Source organism: Pavona decussata, unplaced genomic scaffold (assembly GCF_977016875.1).
Source record: "Pavona decussata unplaced genomic scaffold, jaPavDecu1.1 SCAFFOLD_58, whole genome shotgun sequence".
Classification (NCBI taxonomy): domain Eukaryota; kingdom Metazoa; phylum Cnidaria; class Anthozoa; order Scleractinia; family Agariciidae; genus Pavona; species Pavona decussata.
The window spans coordinates 1220596-1240953 of record NW_028145480.1 but is presented as its reverse complement, the minus strand read 5'-3'; the positions used below and the strand labels follow the sequence as shown (position 1 = coordinate 1240953).

The 20358-nt window shown below is 39.9% G+C and overlaps 3 protein-coding genes and 1 pseudogene across 3 annotated transcripts in view; 2 read left to right on the top strand and 2 right to left on the bottom strand.

Moving 5' to 3' along the window:
• LOC146479533 (lectin-like) overlaps nt 1–20358 on the bottom strand; it is a 311213-nt gene that overhangs the window by 234754 nt on the left and 56101 nt on the right. The gene's annotated exons all lie outside the window — the stretch shown is intronic.
• Nucleotides 77–13440, top strand: LOC146479541 (uncharacterized). Its single transcript, XM_085110374.1, has 13 exons — nt 77–678; nt 2039–2101; nt 3019–3210; nt 3875–3989; nt 4953–5140; nt 6002–6220; nt 7023–7193; nt 8412–8591; nt 9719–9865; nt 10349–10605; nt 11003–11084; nt 11310–11455; nt 12935–13440. Exons 1-13 carry the CDS (start codon nt 588–590, stop codon nt 13079–13081), a joined length of 1998 nt encoding a protein of 665 aa, XP_084966500.1. The 5' UTR covers nt 77–587; the 3' UTR covers nt 13082–13440.
• On the bottom strand, nt 13649–16970 carry LOC146479540 (uncharacterized; annotated as a pseudogene).
• LOC146479539 (E3 ubiquitin-protein ligase TRIM71-like) lies at nt 16898–20092 on the top strand. Its single transcript, XM_085110360.1, has one exon. It carries the CDS (start codon nt 17256–17258, stop codon nt 19485–19487), a length of 2232 nt encoding a protein of 743 aa, XP_084966486.1. The 5' UTR covers nt 16898–17255; the 3' UTR covers nt 19488–20092.

Below are 20358 nucleotides of genomic sequence, written 5' to 3'. Positions count from 1 at the left end.
TGCTTGGAAAAGTGCTTAACCAAATACAAGCTTTGAAAGCAAATTGTCAAAGCTGACGAAATTGAAACTGGTTCGCTTTGTTGAGATTTCATAAAATTTCAGCATCGAGTTGTCGTTTTTAATAAAACGTGTTAGATATCAGGTCGCTAATGGAAAACGTCTGTCTAAACATTAATAGTTCTTTGCTTCAGTTTAAATAATGTTCTTGGCCTACATTTTCTCTAAATATACCGTTCGAAATATTCAGCGAATCGTAACGTAACCATGGTTAACGAAATTTGATACGGTATCGTTTCACTTTCGCCGATTCTCGCAGTAACGACGATTCGCCATTGTCCTTCGGCTACAATTACAATGTAACGTGCGATAATTATTTTTCGTTGCCACCGTCCAATCACGGCGAAACGGAGGCAAGTGTGAGGAAATAGTGTCACCTTGTATTTAGAGCTCTACAAATTCCTTTTAAGGCTTACTCTTATTAACCTGGGAAGAGAACATCTGAAGTTTTCTAAGCTCGATGAAATAAAAAGGGAAAACGCTGGTTATTTCAAAGTAGTCACTTTACAGGCATCTTTAACCAACAAAACATGGCTGCCGCGAGAGGTGTCGCCTTTGCTTGTCTGGCTTTGGGCTTAATCTTGGACGGCGCTGCCATTCCTGTTAAATTTCCGGGCGTAGGTGAGTTTGTAGAGAGCTAGTAAAAAAATTGATACTGATGCCAACTGTTTTGGACCCCGGCGGATTTGTCGTTTCTTTGGTTATTAAAACAAGCGAATGTTTTGTTGTTCCCAATGGTTTCGTTTGAAAGACAATGAAATTATATTTAGTGTATAGGGTGCCACGGCAAGCTACTTGCACCTTCCCCGGGCAACTAACTGGTGATAAGGAAGCCTGTGGGAATTTCACAAGGGGAGTGCCTCACTTAAGCTCTCTAAGATGTTAAATCTAATTTCAATTATATTGTACTTTATTGGTGAGCTACTAAGTTCACACTGTTGGTTTTGTGTCGACCGGCTTTCTAGCTTGAAGTGACTGATGTTCGAGCTCTCCGTCATTTCGCCAGCGTTGGCCACTCACTACCCCGTAATCAGAAGCAATTTTAGCGGCGACCTTGTCTCTTCCTAAGCGATCGTTCACTACATTGTAATTTTTTTAAATGCATTGTTAAGCGTCTGAAGAAAAGACATTTCTACTCGCTTGAAGGAAAGATTTGAAACGGGTTTTCAACCTATTCATAGTTTGTTTTATTTTTACTTTATCCCTACCCTAGGAATAATTTTTTTCCATTTACCTTTCGGTGAGTTGACATTTACCTTTGTATAAACACAAATCATTATAATACTGTTACAATCAATTTCCAGCTTTATTGAACTTCCCTGGAGACCTGCCTGTTTTGAGAGGGTACCGCATTCATACGTTCAAAATTAAAACAATGACAAAGTGTTTTAAACAAGTTTAAATTAGCTTTTGAAGGCGCTCCATGGATTAAACGTTTTCTGTCAATTGTTCATTGCAGTAATAATACACGCCCTTCAGTCAGTATTTATGTGCGCAAAATCTCAGCCTATGAAAAAGCCACCAAGAAGGTTTAATATAGTGAAACCAGGCAAGACAAAATCAACAGGAGGTATTTGGCGCCAATTCTCCTCTTCCCAGTCTAGGAAAGCAGCACCTTAGAAGGCATTTCAAAGTTTCTGTGTAGTCTTTCACTGCTTATCAAGTGTGGAGGCCAACTAGAAAATCGGACAGTTATCTTGGCCTCCATCCTCAATCGCCAACTCAAAATTATTCAAAATAAACTTTAAAAAAAATTTACTATACAAGAATGTAATTATAACACTCTCTAATTAACCATGAGGAAAATAAAGGTTGTTGTTTTTGTTACTGTATTTGGAGCCGATCGCCGATCGGTTCCAAATGCCCCTCTCCTAATAACTGAATGAACGATTTATTCAAGTAAGGGAGAGCCATATTTTTGGACGTTAACATTCTGTGGGAAAAACATTGTGGTGACTGCACACAACTGTTTTGTTTTTAGAAAGAGACGGGTCGTCAGAGCAAGTGAAGGGGATATCCAGACATATCAACGATGCTAATAAGGGTAAGTCAAATACTGTGATAAAAAATGGTTCGCACTGCGGGCATGTATTTTGAGGACCAGCGTCTGCAAGATACTTAGGTTACAAATTACTGACACTCAGAACCACTTTTATATTTTTGTTACCTCATAAGACAAGTACGCTGTCTTCATGTCATGTATTAGCCAATCATTTTTTTACCATATATGTTTTCAAACTTTAATGAGCCGTTACTAAATTTTCCTTCAGTATAGCTCTGGCCCTGATGAAGACTAATTCTAGTAGTCGAAATATTGGCCACTAATAAATCTGCCCTTTGCCGTAGTGCCAGCCTTGCATTCAGTTTTGTATTTTCACGTTCAAGTGACGCCTGACACGAGGTCTTTCACAAGAGAGATCCGGCAAAATTACCTGCAAGTTTAATTCCAGCGTTGTGCGGACCTCTTCATTCAAACGTTTTTCTACTCAGAACCAGTTTCGTGTTATAGTCAATAGGTTATTCAAGTTTCATATTTTATTCCGATGGATAGGGCTATAAAATGTTTTGGTTCTTAAGGATGATGTTACAGAAGTTAGGTCAATTTCATTGTCATTTTCTTTTTCTTTTTCTTTTCTTTTTTTTTTTTTTTTGGCAACCAAGCGTACCAACGTGCCAAGCATGGCAAGTTTTGAAATCTTTTCATTCACAGATCAAACGTACTTCTAAGCCAAACGCTAAATCAAGGTGTCGTTTCTTTCACTCTTTTTTCCGGAACTTCACCGGTATATGTAAATACGAGATGTTCGTAATTCTTACTTTCCAAGTGTTTGCAGGGCGTACGTTTATCGTAGAACCTGAATATCTTTCTCCAAATTTCCTTACATTGCTTTATCTAGCTACACGAGACCACACGACAGGGGGTAGGTTAAATATACTGAGTATTATTATTTTTCATTCCAGCCGTCGCTAAATCCATGTTTGAGGGCGACATAGTTCTGTCCCCGTTTGATTTGAAGTTTGTGGATACAAGGGAGGAAGGGGATGTGGACGGGGACCTGGAGCCGAGTCGGCAAAAAAGGAACGCTGACCGCAACAGAATGATTCTTTGGCAAGACAGAACCGTGCCTTACAAGTTTGATGCAGGACTCCCAGGTGAGATAAGCATCATACTATTTCTCCTGTATAAGGCGGCCAGACGGTAAGATGGTGTAACATAGTACACAAATTATCCATTATAATTAAAAATATGAACTTACCCATTTTTAACTGTAGTTAGTATTATCTTAATTTTTAGTTTGAACGATTTTAATCACAAACTACTCAGTTTTATATTTTATAAAACAATTAACTTCAGTTAGTATCTTTAACTGAACCTTATTTGTGTCCCACTTTTTAGCTGTATTTTAGTTTTATTTTAATGTATTTTTAAGCTTTATTTTAGAGGACCCTCCTGAAAACCACCGTCAGGTGATTGGAGGCTTCCTCTTAAAACATTGTTTTTATTATTATTATTATTATTATTATTATTATTATTATTATTATTATTATTATTATTATTATTATTATTATTATTATTATTATTTATAACAATTGCAAATTCTTTCCCTAGTCGCACCCTCCAAAAATTCCGCCAGTGCTTCTTTATCATTCCTGAGCAGAATGATAAAAGAAAATTGGGAGCAGAAACGCACACAGTGTCTTTGCATACACCCTATACATGTAGAGAAGGGTTACGATTTGCCGAAACTAGAGGAGACTTGCAATGGCTACCCTAATTTATAAGAGCGCTGTTATCTTTTTGATTTTTTTTTTAAAGCCGCGTATCAAACCGCTGTCAAAGAAGCTATTGCAGAATATCACAAGCATACTTGCCTGAGGTTTGTTGAAAGAACCAATCAACAGAACTGGCTTCTGTTTGTTCACAAATCAGGGTAAGTAATACATGAAACCAAGGAGACATTCCAATTTTGCTGCGAAACAAGTTGCACGAGACTTTATTCCCTGAAAAGAACAAGCTCTTAATGTTTTTTTTTGGTTGCCGCAAACACTGCGAGTCGAAGAAGAATTTGGTTCTACTTTTCGCAACGCTTACCGTGTCACGAGCCATATTCATATCACAGGATGTTACACTAGGCAAGGCTTCTTGCAACTTGTCTTGCAACGGTGCATCAAAATTATGACACACGTTTTAAGGAAAAAATGCCTTGTGCCGGGGACTAAACAGCGCCTTACGGTATTTATTTATTTATTTATTTTATTTATTTATTTATTTATTTTATTCACCACGACATACAAACATAGAAAGTTACAATGAATAACAGACTAAGATCTTACACAAGTTTACAGTGAATTATAATAGTAAGGGAAGAAATAAGAAGTGGCGAGGAGACCTCAAGAAACCCTCGGGCTTATACTGAGAGGTCTCCTCGGAGATATGTTAGGACTTTAAGACCAGTAAAGACATTATATTGAAATTCTTTAACATACGGTGGTAAGACTATAAAGACATAACAGAGTCCGACATTTCATTACATTACATTTCCATTGTAACATTGCTTAAGCAACAAATTGTAGCATATGTCTTTCCCGCCCGAAACTACGGCATTAGTAGAGGGATGCACCCTGGTCTTTACCTAACCTCGACGATTACTCATTTTAGGTTTCATGAGACTTGGATTCCGCATATCAATGTTTCTTTGATGCATTAAACAACAAAGAGCAGGAGAGGGGATTCTAGAGGGAATAGTGACACGTAACACAGTAACATAGTAACACAAAATACAGCAAGGAACTGATCAGTAACGATAAGTTAACGTTGCTTTCATTGAATCTTTCTGTAATTTCACAATTGCTGATAAATGAACTCGTTTTTTTTATTTATTTTTTTTTTTCAGGTGCTGGTCTAGTGTAGGGAAGAAGTATTGGAGGTATGACCACGGGCAAGAGCTCTCTTTGGGACCTGGTTGTAACCACAAAGGAACTATTATGCACGAGATGATGCATGCAGTCGGCTTCTGGCACGAACAGTCAAGGCCGGATAGAAATCTTTATGTAGAGGTGCTTTGGGAAAATATACAGGAGGGTAAGTTCTGATGTTAAGGGTAGTAAATTAAATGCTTCATCATAGAAAATAGTGCTTGAAGACTGAGTGAGACTTCATTGCGGTTTTCTATAAGTTCTACTAGGACGAAAATTTTTGTTTTTTTCTTTCCGGCTTTTTTCAACGTCAATTCAGTCCATAATAGTACAACGCATTTGTCTTTAGAACAACGGAAGCGAAATAGGTCGGGAAATGGCCAGCCAAAACCACTAAAAATCTGGCCGCCATTACTCGGTTCGCAATAGAGAAGCCTGTGATCATTTTATAAGCGGTTTTCACGCAAAAGTTGGCTCGTGTGCATCCGTTCATGGCGTTTGATAGTCAGAGTAAGTTAATCAATCAAGGAGTGAAATTAAGATGTCATTGTCGTTGTCTTCTTCTTCTAGTTCTTCTGGAAGCGAAACAGGAAAATTAGCCAGGTTAGTTTTGAGCGTTGCGCATATGACGTCACATCCCAGGCTTTTCAGCTAGACCCAACCCTCTTCTTCGCTCCCGGCCATTTGCGAATCGAGTAATAGCGGACAGCGAAAACCTAATTTAAAAAAATATCAGACTTCTCGTGTGAATTTTGAGATAAAAATTGGCATGGTACCTATTTAGTAGGTCTATTTTCAAAATCTGAGGAGAAAAGGACATGAAAAAATTTTCGTCGTAGTAGCACTTGAAGATCATCTAAAGAACTGAACTGCATACGCACTGCTACTGAAACGGCTTCTCATGGTCACACGAACCAAATTTTCGCATAGTACGTAATATCTCGCTTTAAAAATTACTCGTTTACGAACCACGCTTTACAGGTCATGGAAAAAGTCAAAATATATCACAAATGCGTTTTTCTTCCAGGTGAGACGCACAACTTCAACAAATACGAACGCGGCAGGATCGACACACTCAAGGTTCCGTACGACTATGATAGTATCATGCACTATGGTATGGATAGTTTCTCCAAAAACGGCGAAGTCACTATAAGGTCGATCAAGGACGCTGGAAGATCACTTGGCCAGAGGAATGGGTTTACTAAGCTGGATATACAGGAAATAAACTCTTTGTATGAATGCAACGGTAAATCATGATTATTCAGTCCAATATTAAGCGACCGAGTCTGTTAAGTTTGTCTCGAGCTTTTAGCGACAGAGAAAAATGACCTGAGCCTCTGGGGGGAAAACTTACTCATAATATTTCAGTGAAAGACAAAATTTTGATTTGACCATCGCCTTTCTTTACTTTCAAATTTCTTTCGCGCCGCTATTTTGGATTTGATGCCGTCAAAAGCTGCCCAATTTATATTTCATACAAAAGAATTTCTTCTTGGTGACGATAGCGACAAGTATGACATCATAAAATCCAAAATGGCGCCATGCTTGTAATTTAAAAGCGGAAATAGGCGATAGCAACTTTCAAATTTTGGCACACTTGTCCCATATTTCTGTTGTTCCAAACAATTTGACCTCCATTTGCTGTGAGAGTGGGCTTCCTTTTAAATTAAATAGGCCATTTATCCGTCAAAGTAAAGTGTATTACTTGTCGTCTGTGAGGTTATTATGCTGATTTACTTGGCCAGATTTCTCTGGAGACTTCAATAAACCCATTTTCGAGTTGCTTTGAACTTCATTGTCAAAGCGAGGCTAGGTGCAAAGTTTTTATTATGAAAATTAGTTTTCATTCAAATGCAAACAAAACTAATCTTCACATAAGAAGATTTGCACTTAGCCTCGCTTTCATAATGAGGTTCACAGCAACTCGGAAATGGCCTAGCTAATACATTCCAGTAAATGGAATGCGACCAGAATGACCTACCGTGACCCAAGTCTCGAACAACACGTGCAGTAACTCGTCGCTGATCATACTGTCTTTTTATGTAAAGATATGGGCATTTCTGGCTGGAGCAGTTGGTCGGACTTTGGGCCTTGCAGTTCCAGTTGTAAAAAGATTCGTCAGAGATATTGTCAATCCTCAAATAAAGATGTCGATTGTCCCGGACACTCCTACGGAATACAGACAGAAGAATTGGCTTGCCCCTCAAAGGAATGTTACGGTAAGTAAGCGAATAAAGATTTCTCATAGGCCATTTTCGAGTAAATGTTTTGAACCTCGTAATGAAGGCGAGGTTTCGTACATAGTTTTTATTATGATAATAAGTTGTCATTGGTATAATAAGTTGTCATTGGTATGCAAATAAACAAAAGTAATTATCACGTGAAAAGCTTTGCACTTGTCCTCGCTTTCGTAATGAGGTTCAAAGCTACTGGAAAACAGCCTATTTACTAGAGCATGAGGTTACTTGAAAGAATGACAATGGCTATACTGCCAATCTAACCACTAAGGAAGTTTAGGGAGATGTTCGACATCTTCTAAAGATTACGAAATTAATATAGCAAATATAAAAGTACACCGCTGAGTGATTAAAGGAACACCATCGACTCCCAAAACACACCCTAAAGCCTGCCGCACACTAGCCAATTTTTTGTCGTAGCACTGCAGATTTGTTGTCGGGGTCAAATCGGGTTAAATTTTGTCGGGCCTTCAGCTTGCCGCACACTACCCGATTTTTTGTCGTGACTAACCGCGTTAAGGCTTGGGGCAGAGTCATCCAAAATCAAGTTGGTGCCTATTCTACTGACGCGGCGAAAATTGAAACTTGCTTTATTTACCTCGACTTTTCTACGGAGGATAAAGAGGCGTCGCAAGAGCAGCACAAGAACAACATGAGTTAAAAACTGGATAACCAGACGAGATGAACAGGGTGTATATAACAACCTAATTGAAGAACTTGGGAACGAAGATCTGACTGGGTTTCGGTGGTACTTCCGTTTATCTAAAGAAAATTTTCAAGAAATACTCGCTTTATTGTCCTCTTTTACAGGTGTCCATTGCTCTATCTCCGCGCTGATCTCAGCTTCGATATCGGCCATGTTGGAAAAGACGCTTGTTCACGTGACTCTCGTGACATTTCCTAATTGGTTGAGGCGCGCGCGAGCTCCGACAAATTGTCTTGGTCCACCGCACACTAGCCGACAAGGCGCGACAAGACGTTTTGAGATCTAGCACTGTCAGATAACGCCCGACAAGCCCCGATCTCGTCGCAGACTTGTCTGAATTCACCGCACACTAGCCGACAAGTAAAGATTTTTCGTCGGCCGACAAAAAATCGGCTAGTGTGCGGTGGGCTTTAAAGTAACAATTACGATAATTTATGCCAAAGCAAGATGATGTAAGAGAAATTTAATTTGGCAATTTATGCTTATACCGACAGCACCTACAGATGGTCACTGGGGCCGCTGGTCATCATGGTCAACCTGCAGCACGACATGCGGTGATGGGACTAAGATAAGAACTCGACAATGTGATGATCCACCACCTGCCAATTCTGGAAAACCCTGTTCTGGGGATGAAAGACAGCAAGAAGCTTGTACTGCTAGGAGATGTGGTTTGGGTAAGAAGTTATGACTATAAATAAAAGGTTTTGTGTTTCTTAACACTCGGAGTAGATTTTTTTTAATTTCCTTCAAGAATTAGCAATATCCATGAAAATACGGTTATTCAAGAAAGAGCTGTTATTCAAGGTAGTACTTTCCAACGGCCGATTTAATTTAATAGCACTTTTTACAAAACAAAATTCTTTTATATGTTTACTAGCTTACAACTGAACGTTGAAGCGAGGAAGATGTCTTTCAATGGCAATGTCCTCAAACGTATCTCGCTATCTTATCACAGACAGGAGTGTTTGGCAGTATGTTGCTAAAAAAAAAAAGTCGGGTGACAGCACTGCATCACAAAATTACTAGAACAAAATGTTGGCTGCTGCTGTTAAAAAAAAAAACAACAACAGGCTGTCAGGCAGAAAGTGTCCACAGACCAATAAAAGCTACAACTAACTTAGATTCCTGCACATTTCTCAACACCTGAACTAGTAATTTCTCATTAGTCCTGGTTTACTGTCATTTAGGGCGAGTACAGCTAGCCAAAACGTCAGCCTTTGCGGCACCATTTCAATAACTCTTATTTTGACTGACATACAGATTTTGCTGTTGTTGATGTTGTTGTTGTTGTTGTTGTTGTTGTTGTTTTAAATTGAAATTGGCGTTCACTTTTACAATAACTTGACCTTGCGAACGAGAAAAAGTACTAAATAGTGTATTTAGAGCTAATTCTGAAGGGTGTTTATTTTTTTTTTCGCTTACCGGTGGTCTCGCTAAAAAGTCGTTTCGCTACACTGCAATTTAGTCGACTCGCTACATTTTAAAATTGACATATACTCTAATATTTGACGCTAAAAGTGCCAACGCAAAAATAACTAAGATAATTTTTCACCTGACCTCACAAGAAGAACGAGAAATGATCACATTTTCTTACTTAACAGCGTAGCGAAAAGGACGGGATACCTTTTCTTCCCGTTCGCCTGACTGACGCAGGAAAACGGGCTCGTTTATTCGCAAGACAAATTTTGATTGACATTCCTCAAAATACCCGGTGACAGCTTGTGCGCTCCAGAACTAAAATATCGTGGATCTCCCAGTTCCACAAACATGTTCATGGATAGATGTATTGTCTTTGCTGCAGGTGCTGATGACTGTGATTTTGACTTCGATGGATTTTGCCACTGGACAAATGACCCATCCCTCAGTGCCAGCTTTCAGTGGTTGCTGGGGTCTGGACCGACTCCTAGTAGTAGCACTGGTCCTTCCGCTGACCACACGAGTGGCTCAGGTACAAAGTACATTAGTTTGCGTGAGATTCATTTCGAGAGACTTTCTGCTCGAAGGGCGTGGCACTTGAAAGTTCTCCCGTCATTTCTCCCGTGTATTTGGGTGAATTATCATTCTTGATTCAGCTCTCACGTTGGCTCTTGACCGGGCTGTAATGCAAAGCGTTTGTTTTACGGAGAGTGTGTGTGTGTGCCAAGGAGCGGAGATTAATCAAGTTCAAATTCAGTACGCCATATGAAAGAACTATTTACAAAACCTATTGTTAAAAGCTGGATCTTTAAATAATACAGTTCCTGAGTTTTGATTGGATGAGCGCCCATGGGATATCAGCCGTTCATACAATGCCACAGAAATAGCGGCAATTAAAACATCTTACAGTCGTTCTTTCAAAGCGAATTCATATAACATAGTGCTATACTCGTATCATTTTCTCCTTAATCAAGAGAAATTTATTTTCCGTTAATGTATTTTTTCCATCTTCTAGGGAAGTACCTTTACGTTGAAGCTTCCAGTCCCGCGCAAGAAGGTGATAAGGGGAGGTTACTTAGCGCTCAATTTCCAGCAACCGCTGGCCGGTGCCTGTCGTTCTGGTACCACATGTATGGCTCATCAACTGGAACACTTAATGTTTACATCTTGGACAAGGATGATAAATCGACCCTAGTCTGGTCCAAGTCTGGCGAAAAAGGAGATAAATGGTTCCAAGCAAAGGTGTTCCTCGCAAGTAGCTTAAGTTATCAGGTGAGACGACGTACTTAATAGATTTCACTTCAGCCCAAGTGCCTCACGATCAAGGCTACAGTATACAGTTGACGATGACTTGGCTGGCTCCTTCTGTGTATCCGCAGCAATGACCTACACTGTGTGAACGTATGTTCTTGAGCTCCAAATCCATTCCACCTCGTAAAACAAAACAGTTAGAGAGGCGTTTGCTTCTTTGTCTTTTTTAAGCCAAAGAAGGCCGAAGATTTTCGGCCGAAACGTCTTTTTGTTTAAGTTTTTTTTGTTTTTTTTAACGTCTTTTCAAGTTGTTTTTTCAAGTCAGAGTCCGACACATTTAAGGTTGTATTAAACAGTAAACTTTACAAATAATGTCACAGAAAAGAGGAAAAGACACCATAAATTATTGCCTTTCCAGGTGGTGATTGAAGCAGTGAGAGGGGTCAGTTTCCGAAGCGATATGGGACTCGATGACATCAGCTTTACTGACGGACCGTGCAGTAAGTTTTGATATCAGTCATCCCATCTGAATTTTTTTCCTGGTCCAATCCTTTCATCATCAGTGGTAATCAAGAGACTATGTCTCTTGGTGGTAATTGATCACGCATAATTTCCAGAAACAAGGGAAGTTAGTTGATAATTTCAGTAGGTTTTTTCCAGCCACTCTTTAGGAGAAAATTCTGCGAGAAAGTTTAACTAACTAGTATTATCTCAACTCTTAACAGTGGAAAAGGTGGGCTGCTTTAATGACAACAGCAAGGAGAGAGCGTTCCCGAATTTTGTGAAAAACCTGCGTCCGGAGATAGACTGGTATCACTTGGAGAAAACGGTGCAAAAATGCGCTTTGCTTTCCAAACAACGGAATTATGAGGTGAGACACGAACGAATTTGTCATTAAGTTTTTGGAAAATTGGGAAACAAATGAGCAATTACATGTGGGCTACCTAGACTGACTGACTGGATGGACAGACTGACGGACCGACTGACTAGATGTGGAAGCTTGTAACTGATCTGCAAGGCTGAAAATGAAGGGTTCTTGGGCCATAGAAAACTTGAAGCTGAAGGCTTCCCTGACTTTACCCCAGTGCTCCATTTTAGTCACAATCAGCTTTTTTTTTTTTGTAAGGTTTCCAAGTAGAGAGAGAAACAACTCGAACTCCATGCTCCAGGACAAAAATTTGGGGTTTCAGGGCTTCAGCGAATCCACACCCCCCTCCCCCCCTCCCCCACTTTCCCCTTACTGACCCTGCGTACGTGTATCCATTTTGAGTGTGACTATTTTTGTTTGTTTGTTTTTTTGGGGGGGAGGGTCACGCTATACTCTCTCAGTCGCACTACAAAACCTTTCAGTGTATTGCGGTTCTGATGTTCTTGAAGTCGTTTTTCCAAAGATGTGACCATTCAAATGTATCTGACCTACTGAGTGGCACTTTCAATTTGTGTGTAACATGGTGCCTTACAGGTGGTGGTTCTAATCACACTCTTTGATTGTCTATACAAAATTCTAAAGTGTGACCATTCAAATTAATAAACGATAATAATTGGTACTTTTTCTGGCATCATTTTGCTGCACAAGGTGCTTCGATTCTCGATCTACACGTGAGAATTCTTAAAATGCGACCATTTAAATGAAAGCTACTGAACAGTGCAGTGAAACGAACCTTTGAGTATGAATTGAACTCTCACCTGTCTTTTAATTCCCTGAATAAATGAAAGCCACGGAACAGTACTTTCATAAGGTGGTGTATATTATGCTCATCATCAGTGGTGGGTGTGACTTTCAATAAGTCTGTGTAGCCAATCCTAAAGAGTGATAATATTGATCATGCGACCTTTTACGTGAAAGCTATCAAGCAGGTCTATTTGTAGTGCTGTTTATTGTCCTGTACAACTGAGTTCATTGGCACTAAAAATAGATACTGAGTCAGGGTGAAATACTAACGCATGACAAGAGACTATGAGGTAAGAGAGCGAATCCCCATGATAATTATTTTGATTCAATCTTTTTTTAGTTCGAGCCATGCTATTTTGGGAAATTATAATCCGCCATTGAGTTTAAAATTAAATGACGTCACTCTAACTGACAAATAAGCTGTCGACACTTAAATAGCAACGCAAACAAAAATAAATTGACAAAAAATTCATAGGAAGAGGGGGGGATTCGCTCTCTTACCTCATAGTCTCTTGCGCATGACCAATCAATTGCAAATGAAAGCTGTTCAACAGAAATACTCTATAGTGTTGTTTATTTTGCCATATTCTTGGAAATAAAACTTGGTGGTTTCTTTATATTGATTGATCTGCTGAATGAACAAATACACTTTCGATTCTGTCGTGTTTTTTCCTTCAGTTTTTTGCCGTGCAGTTTTATGGAGAATGCTGGAGTGGCGAAACATCTAAGGTGGATTACGATCGCTGGGGCGTGGCTGATAAGTCCAAATGCCAGTTTGGAGTCGGAGAACCGAATGTGAATGCTGTTTATAGAATCCTTCCATAGAACTCCTGAAGACAATGGAAGATGAGGCATGAGAGAAAGAATACCCCATAAATGCTAGTCTGTAGTGCAAGCGTATTTGAGCTAAGGAATCACTAAACTACCACTATGAATGTTACCTAATTTTGGGCAGTGAATAAAACACAACCAAGATTACTTTGTTTTATAATATATTAACCACAGGATATCACAGCTCAGTAATCTGATTGGTTCTCTACTCGAGGCGTATTTCATATGCAATACACGCCACTATCTTATTTGAAGGGGTCGAATTTTCCCCAAAGATAAGAAAATAGTACTTTTTTCTTTTGCCCAGTTTCCTCATTTTTCTCCGGTTAATCATTACCATTTTCTATTGTGGTTGAGTATGCTATGAAATCGTTATTTCATTGAAACTAGCCGTTTATATACGACTCCATTTTATCGATTGCCCAACTCAAGTCGATGCCATCATAAATTGGTCGAAGGATGATGATGGTGATGACGAGTTCATGGAGTGATTGTTGAATCCGTAGACAGGCTTAAAACCACACGCCCTTGACTTAAAGAGGCAATGTAACCTATTTAAGTGTCACTTTGAATGGTCAAAGACCTAATTTGAATCGATGTAATCATTAACATAATGGTTCATTTTTATTAACAATAACCCTTCTGGTACAGAAACTAATTATGTTTGGCTGTGGATGGCTGTGATGGAAATGGATCGCAACTTGAAAAAAATGGCCAAATTCTTCAAGTTCTTTCTGTGTATTTTAGAGAAGTCGCTAAACATGATTATAAGTTGTTCTTTCCAGGAGATACCACTTAATATTTTCTTGCCGCTCCTCTAGGATCAATTTCATGTTAACTAGCAGAACGGTTCTTTGTCAAATATTTCAGCAGTTTTGATAAAATACAGCACAATCGTCGTGGCAGTGACCCTTTAAGATGTTGTCATCAGGCAGTGAAACGCTTGGTCGTATGAATCTTAATCCTTTTATCCTTTGTGGATTCTTTTGAGTGATCTCTTTTAGCCACTTCACTGTGTGAGCATAAAGGAAGCTTCTAAGCGCTTAAAAGATATATACGTCTCTTAGCACTTTCGGATAGAAAGCATGAATGAGGTATCCCTTCTCTTATTTCCTACCCTCTCATGTCCAAAGTAATACACACATTTCAGTAGTGCGGCAATCAACAGTTAGTTAGTTAACTATCTTCTTTATTTCTTCTTTAAGAAGACTGGAATAATTAGCTTGCGAGTACGGCCGCCGTTCATCGCTCCCGGCCCTGAGAGGCGGATTTATTCGCAGGCTATGCAATAATTAACACGTGTAGTTGAGATTCGAATGCATAGGGATCAAAATAGTGGAATAAAAGCAACAAAACGGACTTCAGTTTCTCTTAGTTGTAATTTAACTAATTTGTAAGTTTTTAACAGCCTTTTAGTAGGTCACCCCCCACCCACAGGTGGCACAAGGTCGAAACTTATTTTGGTTTCCTTGTCATTTAGTGACTAGAATTATACCCCCACCAACAGGATGAGATGGTACCCCATCACTGGCTTACCCCAGCATTATGTCATTAGCCGGTACCCATTTATACATCTGGGAGAAGAGAGATAACAAGAAGCATTTAGTTGACTGTCTAAGGAAACAAAGCGATAGCAAAATCATGGAACCGCCGACCTTCCGCTGATGCTCATGTCCAACCAAGAGACTATGAGGTAAGAGGGCGAATCCCCCATACATGCCCCTCTTCCTATGAATTTTTTTTCAATCTATTTTTGTTTGCGTTGCTATTTTAATGTCGACATCTTATTTGTCAGTTATACCATGGCGCGAACTAAAAAAAGATTGAAAATAATTATCATGGGGCACAGAGATTCGCTCTCATAATCATAGTCTCTTGGTCCAACCACACCACTGCGTGTGCACTACAATATCAATGCGCCTTCTCCGAGGCCTCCTTCTCAAATCCCTTTTTGCCGTAACTTGCTCCTGTTTTAATTTTGTCCCAGGCCATCACTTAGTTTACTTAACTTGGCTTCAGAAGTCGACTTGTAGCAAGTCTTGCTTCATAGGTTTGATGTGGGACATGAAGAGGCAAAGAAATTGCTGGGGATTCCGCCTTTTGCAGCGGCGACAAATGGGCTATGAGGAAGGTTTAACTGGAAAATTGGTCACTGCGTTTCAGGGGAACTGGAGGAAATTGATATATGGATTGGAGCGAAATCGTTACCAACAATTAAACACTAATTGCTTTGAGGAAAAGGTAGGTAAAGTCGCACTACGCGCCTTAGTGGCCCACACGGCCGGAGCTTAGCCCGGTTTCTGTGGCATGAAGGAACTAGGAGTATTGCTACTGACCCCCCAGGATAGGATGCTAGCCCATCGCAGGGTTACCGCCGGCAGTGTGTCGCCGGTACTCAGTTTACACCTGGGTAAAGAGAGACAATGTGGAGCAAAGTTTCTTGTCTACGGAAACAACACAGCAATAAAGAGACCAACCTGGCCTCGAAACACCGACACTCCGACTGTCCGATCGAAAGTCTGACGCGCTAACCACTACAGACACCACCGCGCCTCCACATTGCTTTGAAAAGAACACCGATAAAAATTGTTACGTGATTATCGATCCCGGTACCACTAAATAAATAATTGACATCGATTGATCGACTAGATAAGGAGCCGGATGTATTTACGATGACCGACTTTCACCCATTTTTTTTTTTTAACCGAGCTATAGTATTGAACAGCGCTAGAATGCTTTTCAATTGAGCGTCCTAAAAACATTCATGATATACCATTTCATTCATTCATTCGTATCATCGTTTGTCTCATGATATAGTCACATCACTTTGAGATCACAGTAAATCGCGACGTTTCGACTGCTTACTGCTAGTCTTCATCAGGCGATGAGGTCGACTGGTTACGCGGCACCATTTATATTACGATAGTCGGCTGTGATTGGTGCACTTCGATCCCCACTGTTTCGGCGAGAAGTTGCTCCCTCAGCGGTCCGTTGTTCTACCACTCTCCTGTTGTGTTTCTTGATCGTAGGGATCCACGCTTCGGGAATTTCAATTCCGCTGTCCCTGTTGATGTTATTAGAGTGAAATGTTATATGGATAGTTTCCTTGACCCTACGGGTGTACCAGTGAGAGTCTCGATCAATAAACTTTACCACGTTCCAAAGTGGATAATGGCCGGTCTCGTTGGCGTGCTCAGAAACGGCGGAATTCTGGATACGGGCTAGTCGTATATCCCTGTCGTTCCCTTTGATTCGCTCCGTCATAGATCTCCCTGTTTCCCCGATGTAGACTTTACCGCATTCACAGGAAATCCTGTAAACCACGCCATCTTGTTTAGCCGGATCGACAGTGTCCCTAGGTCGCACCAAATGTGACCTAAGCGTCGTTTCAGATTTGAAGGCGGCGCGAATGCCTTGTTTGTTCTAGGCAGCGGCGAAGAGGCTCCGATACTCCCTGTAGGGTAAAACAGTAGTAGATTTGAATTCTGCTACGGGCTCTTCCTGGGGGCTGTTCTTGCCTTGACAAAGATATGCGTCAAGCTATTTTTAGCGTAATTCTTGGAAATCCAGGATGTTTTATCAGCACCAATTATCCGTAGAAGTCTAACATCACAGGTCAAAGATCGATACTATATTTACTCTGTGATTGGATAAGTGGTATTTATTTATACCGATAACAAGGGCTTTCGCAAGACATGAATAGGCTTGCCCATAGGTCATATAAAAAAAAAAACATCTCACATTTAGGACCCCTCAAGCTAACGGCTCGCTGACTCACAAGTTCCAATTCGTGTTCAAAAGCACACTCATGACGGGTCCAAATGGTCCTAATTCCAAAACTGATTAGCATAAATACCAGCTATGATTTACGTACCGCAGACATTTGGCAATATAATACAAGGAACATTTCACCAAGCTGTTTGTTCTGAAAATATCTGAACACTCTATGACAGTACTTCCCGAGGTGAAAATATCCCAAACAATTCTTAGAAATGTTGGATACAGTAGTTTCGCAACACTTGTCATCAAAAATCAAAACACCTCAAAAAGCGCTTTCTGATTGGCAGATATTTTCAGCATTTCGGAGTAAGGTCACGGTTCTCATGACTTAGACTTCAGTTGTTTCAAGGTGTGTTCAACTCCAAAGGCTTTTTCTTCTACATCAATCATGGATATTAAAACCTTGTTGCACAATCTTCATGAGGAAGTATCCTGTTCTGTGTGTATGACCAAGTTCACTGATCCAAAGCAGCTGCCATGTTTGCACAGCTTTTGCCATCACTGTCTGCAAAGGATTCAACAAACGAGCGGAATTCGAGAAACAATTTCATGTCCAGAGTGTAGGCAGAACTTCAAGATCCCGGGAGACGGAGATCTTAACGCTTTGCCGACAAACTTTCGAATCAACAGTTTGTTGGATGTGTTGGCCATCAAAGAGTGCAATACAAGCGGCGTCAAGTGTGGAAATTGCGACAAGAGAACCGGAGAAAGCTACTACTGTTTTCAATGTTGTTATTTCTGGTGCGATGACTGCATCAGTCTGCACAATGGCATCAGAGCGAATAAAGAACATCATGCGCTGGCTTTGAAAGACTTTCAAGATCGAGACTTTGAAAACATTCTAACGCGGCCGGTATTTTGTGGAAGGCCGGGCCATGAAAAGAAGGAATTAGAGTTCTTTTGTAAGAGCTGCGAAGTTGCCATTTGCTATTCTTGTATTGCAACACTTCATGAAGGTCACCCAAAGATACTTTTGAACGAGGCAGCGAATGAAAGGAAAATACAAGTTGAGTCTGCGATTGAGTTTCAGCAACAAATAATTTTCCAGAAGAGAAACAAAGTCGTCAAGCTTCAAGGTGACTACGTCAATGTTAAAGCACGGATCGAGAATGTGAAGGAAAGTGCCCAGAAGTTTGCAGATAAAATGATTGCAGCGATTGAAGCAAACAAACAGGAGATCTTTCTCGCCGTAGAAAAGAAAGGCAACGAACTACTTGAGAATCTGGAAAACAAACAGCGCGAGGTGGAAGATCAAGCAAAAGCAATTGAGACAGCTGTTGCACAAAAGAAAACTTTGTTAAAGCGAAGCACAAACGCTGATATTTTATATTTAGACACGTCCTTTGGGGAAGCGGTCGGTGATGAAGAAAATCAATTTGATAGTGACATTGAAGGCCTACGTCGCTTTATTTTCGTCGAAAACGGAGCATTAATGCACAAAACAAACTCTGAAGGAACCGGAACTTTCAGAACATTCCTAAGCCGAACTGAAGCCGTTCAATCGAGTGCCAGTGAGATCAGTAAAGCAACTGTAGGACTTGAAGCACAGATTGTTTTGACAACAAGGAACGCTCAAGGAGAACAATGCTACGAAGAGCATGACTGCGTAACAGTGGAAATCACAAATCGTCAAGGCCATGACTGTGCCACTAAAGCGCAAGTCCAAGATAACAAAGATGGCACTTACAAGATCAGCTACTTTGCCAAAGAAACCGGAACATGCCAGGCATCAGTGAAGGTAAATGGAGAACATGTTCGTGGCAGTCCTTTTAAGGTTCAAGTTAAACCCAGACAGTTCAGACCCGTGTTATCTTTTGGACAAAAAGGTTCGTCTGCTGGAAAGCTCAACAGTCCGTGGGGTGTGGCAGTCAATGAACATGATGAAATAGCAGTGACTGATAGAGATAACCATAGAATTCAGGTCTTTAGTTGTGCAGGAATTCACTTAAGATCTTTCGGCAAAAAAGGTGATCAACCTGGAAGATTTAACGAACCTACTGGGATAGCGTTCCTGAATGATAACATTTTAGTTGTAGACCGTAATAACCACCGACTTCAAATTTTAAGTGCGCAGGGTGAGTTTCTCAAACAGTTTGGCGGAGAAGGTTTTCTTGATCATCAGTTAAATCTTCCTCTGGGTTTATCCATTGACAGTGACAATAACATTATTATTGCTGATCCAAGAAACAAACAGATCAAAGTATTTTCTTGCAGCGGAAAATTAGTGCGTAAAGTCGGCGGAGACGGTTCTTTAACCTTTCCCTTTCATTGCATCCAGCATAATAAATATCTTTTGGTGTCAGACAGTCATGAAGATTGCATCAAAGTGTTCGATAGAGAGGGGATTTTTCTATTTACATTTGGTAAACAAGGTGACGGAGGCGGGCATTTCGATAGACCTCGTTGCCTGTCTGTAAACAAGGCAGGCCACCTCATGGTCTGTGATGATGGTAATGACAGAGTGCAGGTGTTCGAACTGAGCGGAACGTTTGTAGGGAAGTATGGAAGAAAAGGAGTAAAGAGAGGGGAATTTCGTAAGCCAAACTGTTCAGCAGTGCTTAGTGATGGCAGGATAGTGGTCACTGATTATAACAACCATCGCATCCAAATATTTGAGTAGATGCCAGTGATATTTTCTTCAGAGTTATCTGAGATATAATATAGGTAATATGTGTGTGTATTGAAGTATAATTGACTGCATCTAATTATCATCAACTAACGAATTAAAACAATTGCTTTATATTTTGGAGCTTATGACACTCTTTTTTTTTTTATAAGAATATTGTTTTTTCGGTCCAGGCTGACTATTCTTATTTTTCTGCCGATGTTAGGCTGAAAATATTCTCGTGAAAGTTTATAGCGTATGACATTTTCGTTTTATAATGTATTGGGGTATCAATTACAAGTGTTTGGTGTCCTGATCTGTATCGATCAGTCTCGATATTCTTATAAAATAAATTCTCATGAAAAAAAGAGTGTTTGTAAATTTATGTCAAGTTGGGTTTTGAAAAATTGAAACAGTTTTGATCCTTTCTAGGAATTCTAAGTTACGTGTCACTTTGGTATTGTAGCTCAATTACGTTACTGGAAACATCTGTAGGCCAGAATGACCTAATATCGTTTACACTACATAATTAACAATATCAATTTATTCTAAGTTCATCTGTTTTGCCGCTAAAAACATTTTTTGTAAATGAATGTAAATAAACCGTGATTATTTTGTTATTCAGGTGTATACTTTTATGGGACCCTACTGAATATCGATTTCTTGATGTAGGTTCCCTGTTAATCATGTCATATCCGATTCGCGCGATTTATTAAAAACAAAGAAATGTTGCTTTTCGCTTTGTAAGAATTTAATGGTCGCTATTTCTTGGACATGGTATAATGATATAATGGCTCATATACCATGGCCACTAAGCCAATCAAATCCCTGGAATAGCATTATATAATGATCCAGTTTTTAATAATATCTTTTATTAGTAACAGGG

Coding starts and splice junctions, on each gene's coding strand:
- LOC146479539 (XM_085110360.1), top strand. CDS start 17,256: ATGGATATTAAAACCTTGTTGCACAATCTTCATGAGGAAGTATCCTGT.
- LOC146479541 (XM_085110374.1), top strand. CDS start 588: ATGGCTGCCGCGAGAGGTGTCGCCTTTGCTTGTCTGGCTTTGGGCTTA. Junction 2,102..3,018: donor TATCAACGATGCTAATAAGG/GTAAGTCAAATA, acceptor TTTTCATTCCAG/CCGTCGCTAAATCCATGTTT. Junction 8,592..9,718: donor TGCTAGGAGATGTGGTTTGG/GTAAGAAGTTAT, acceptor TCTTTGCTGCAG/GTGCTGATGACTGTGATTTT.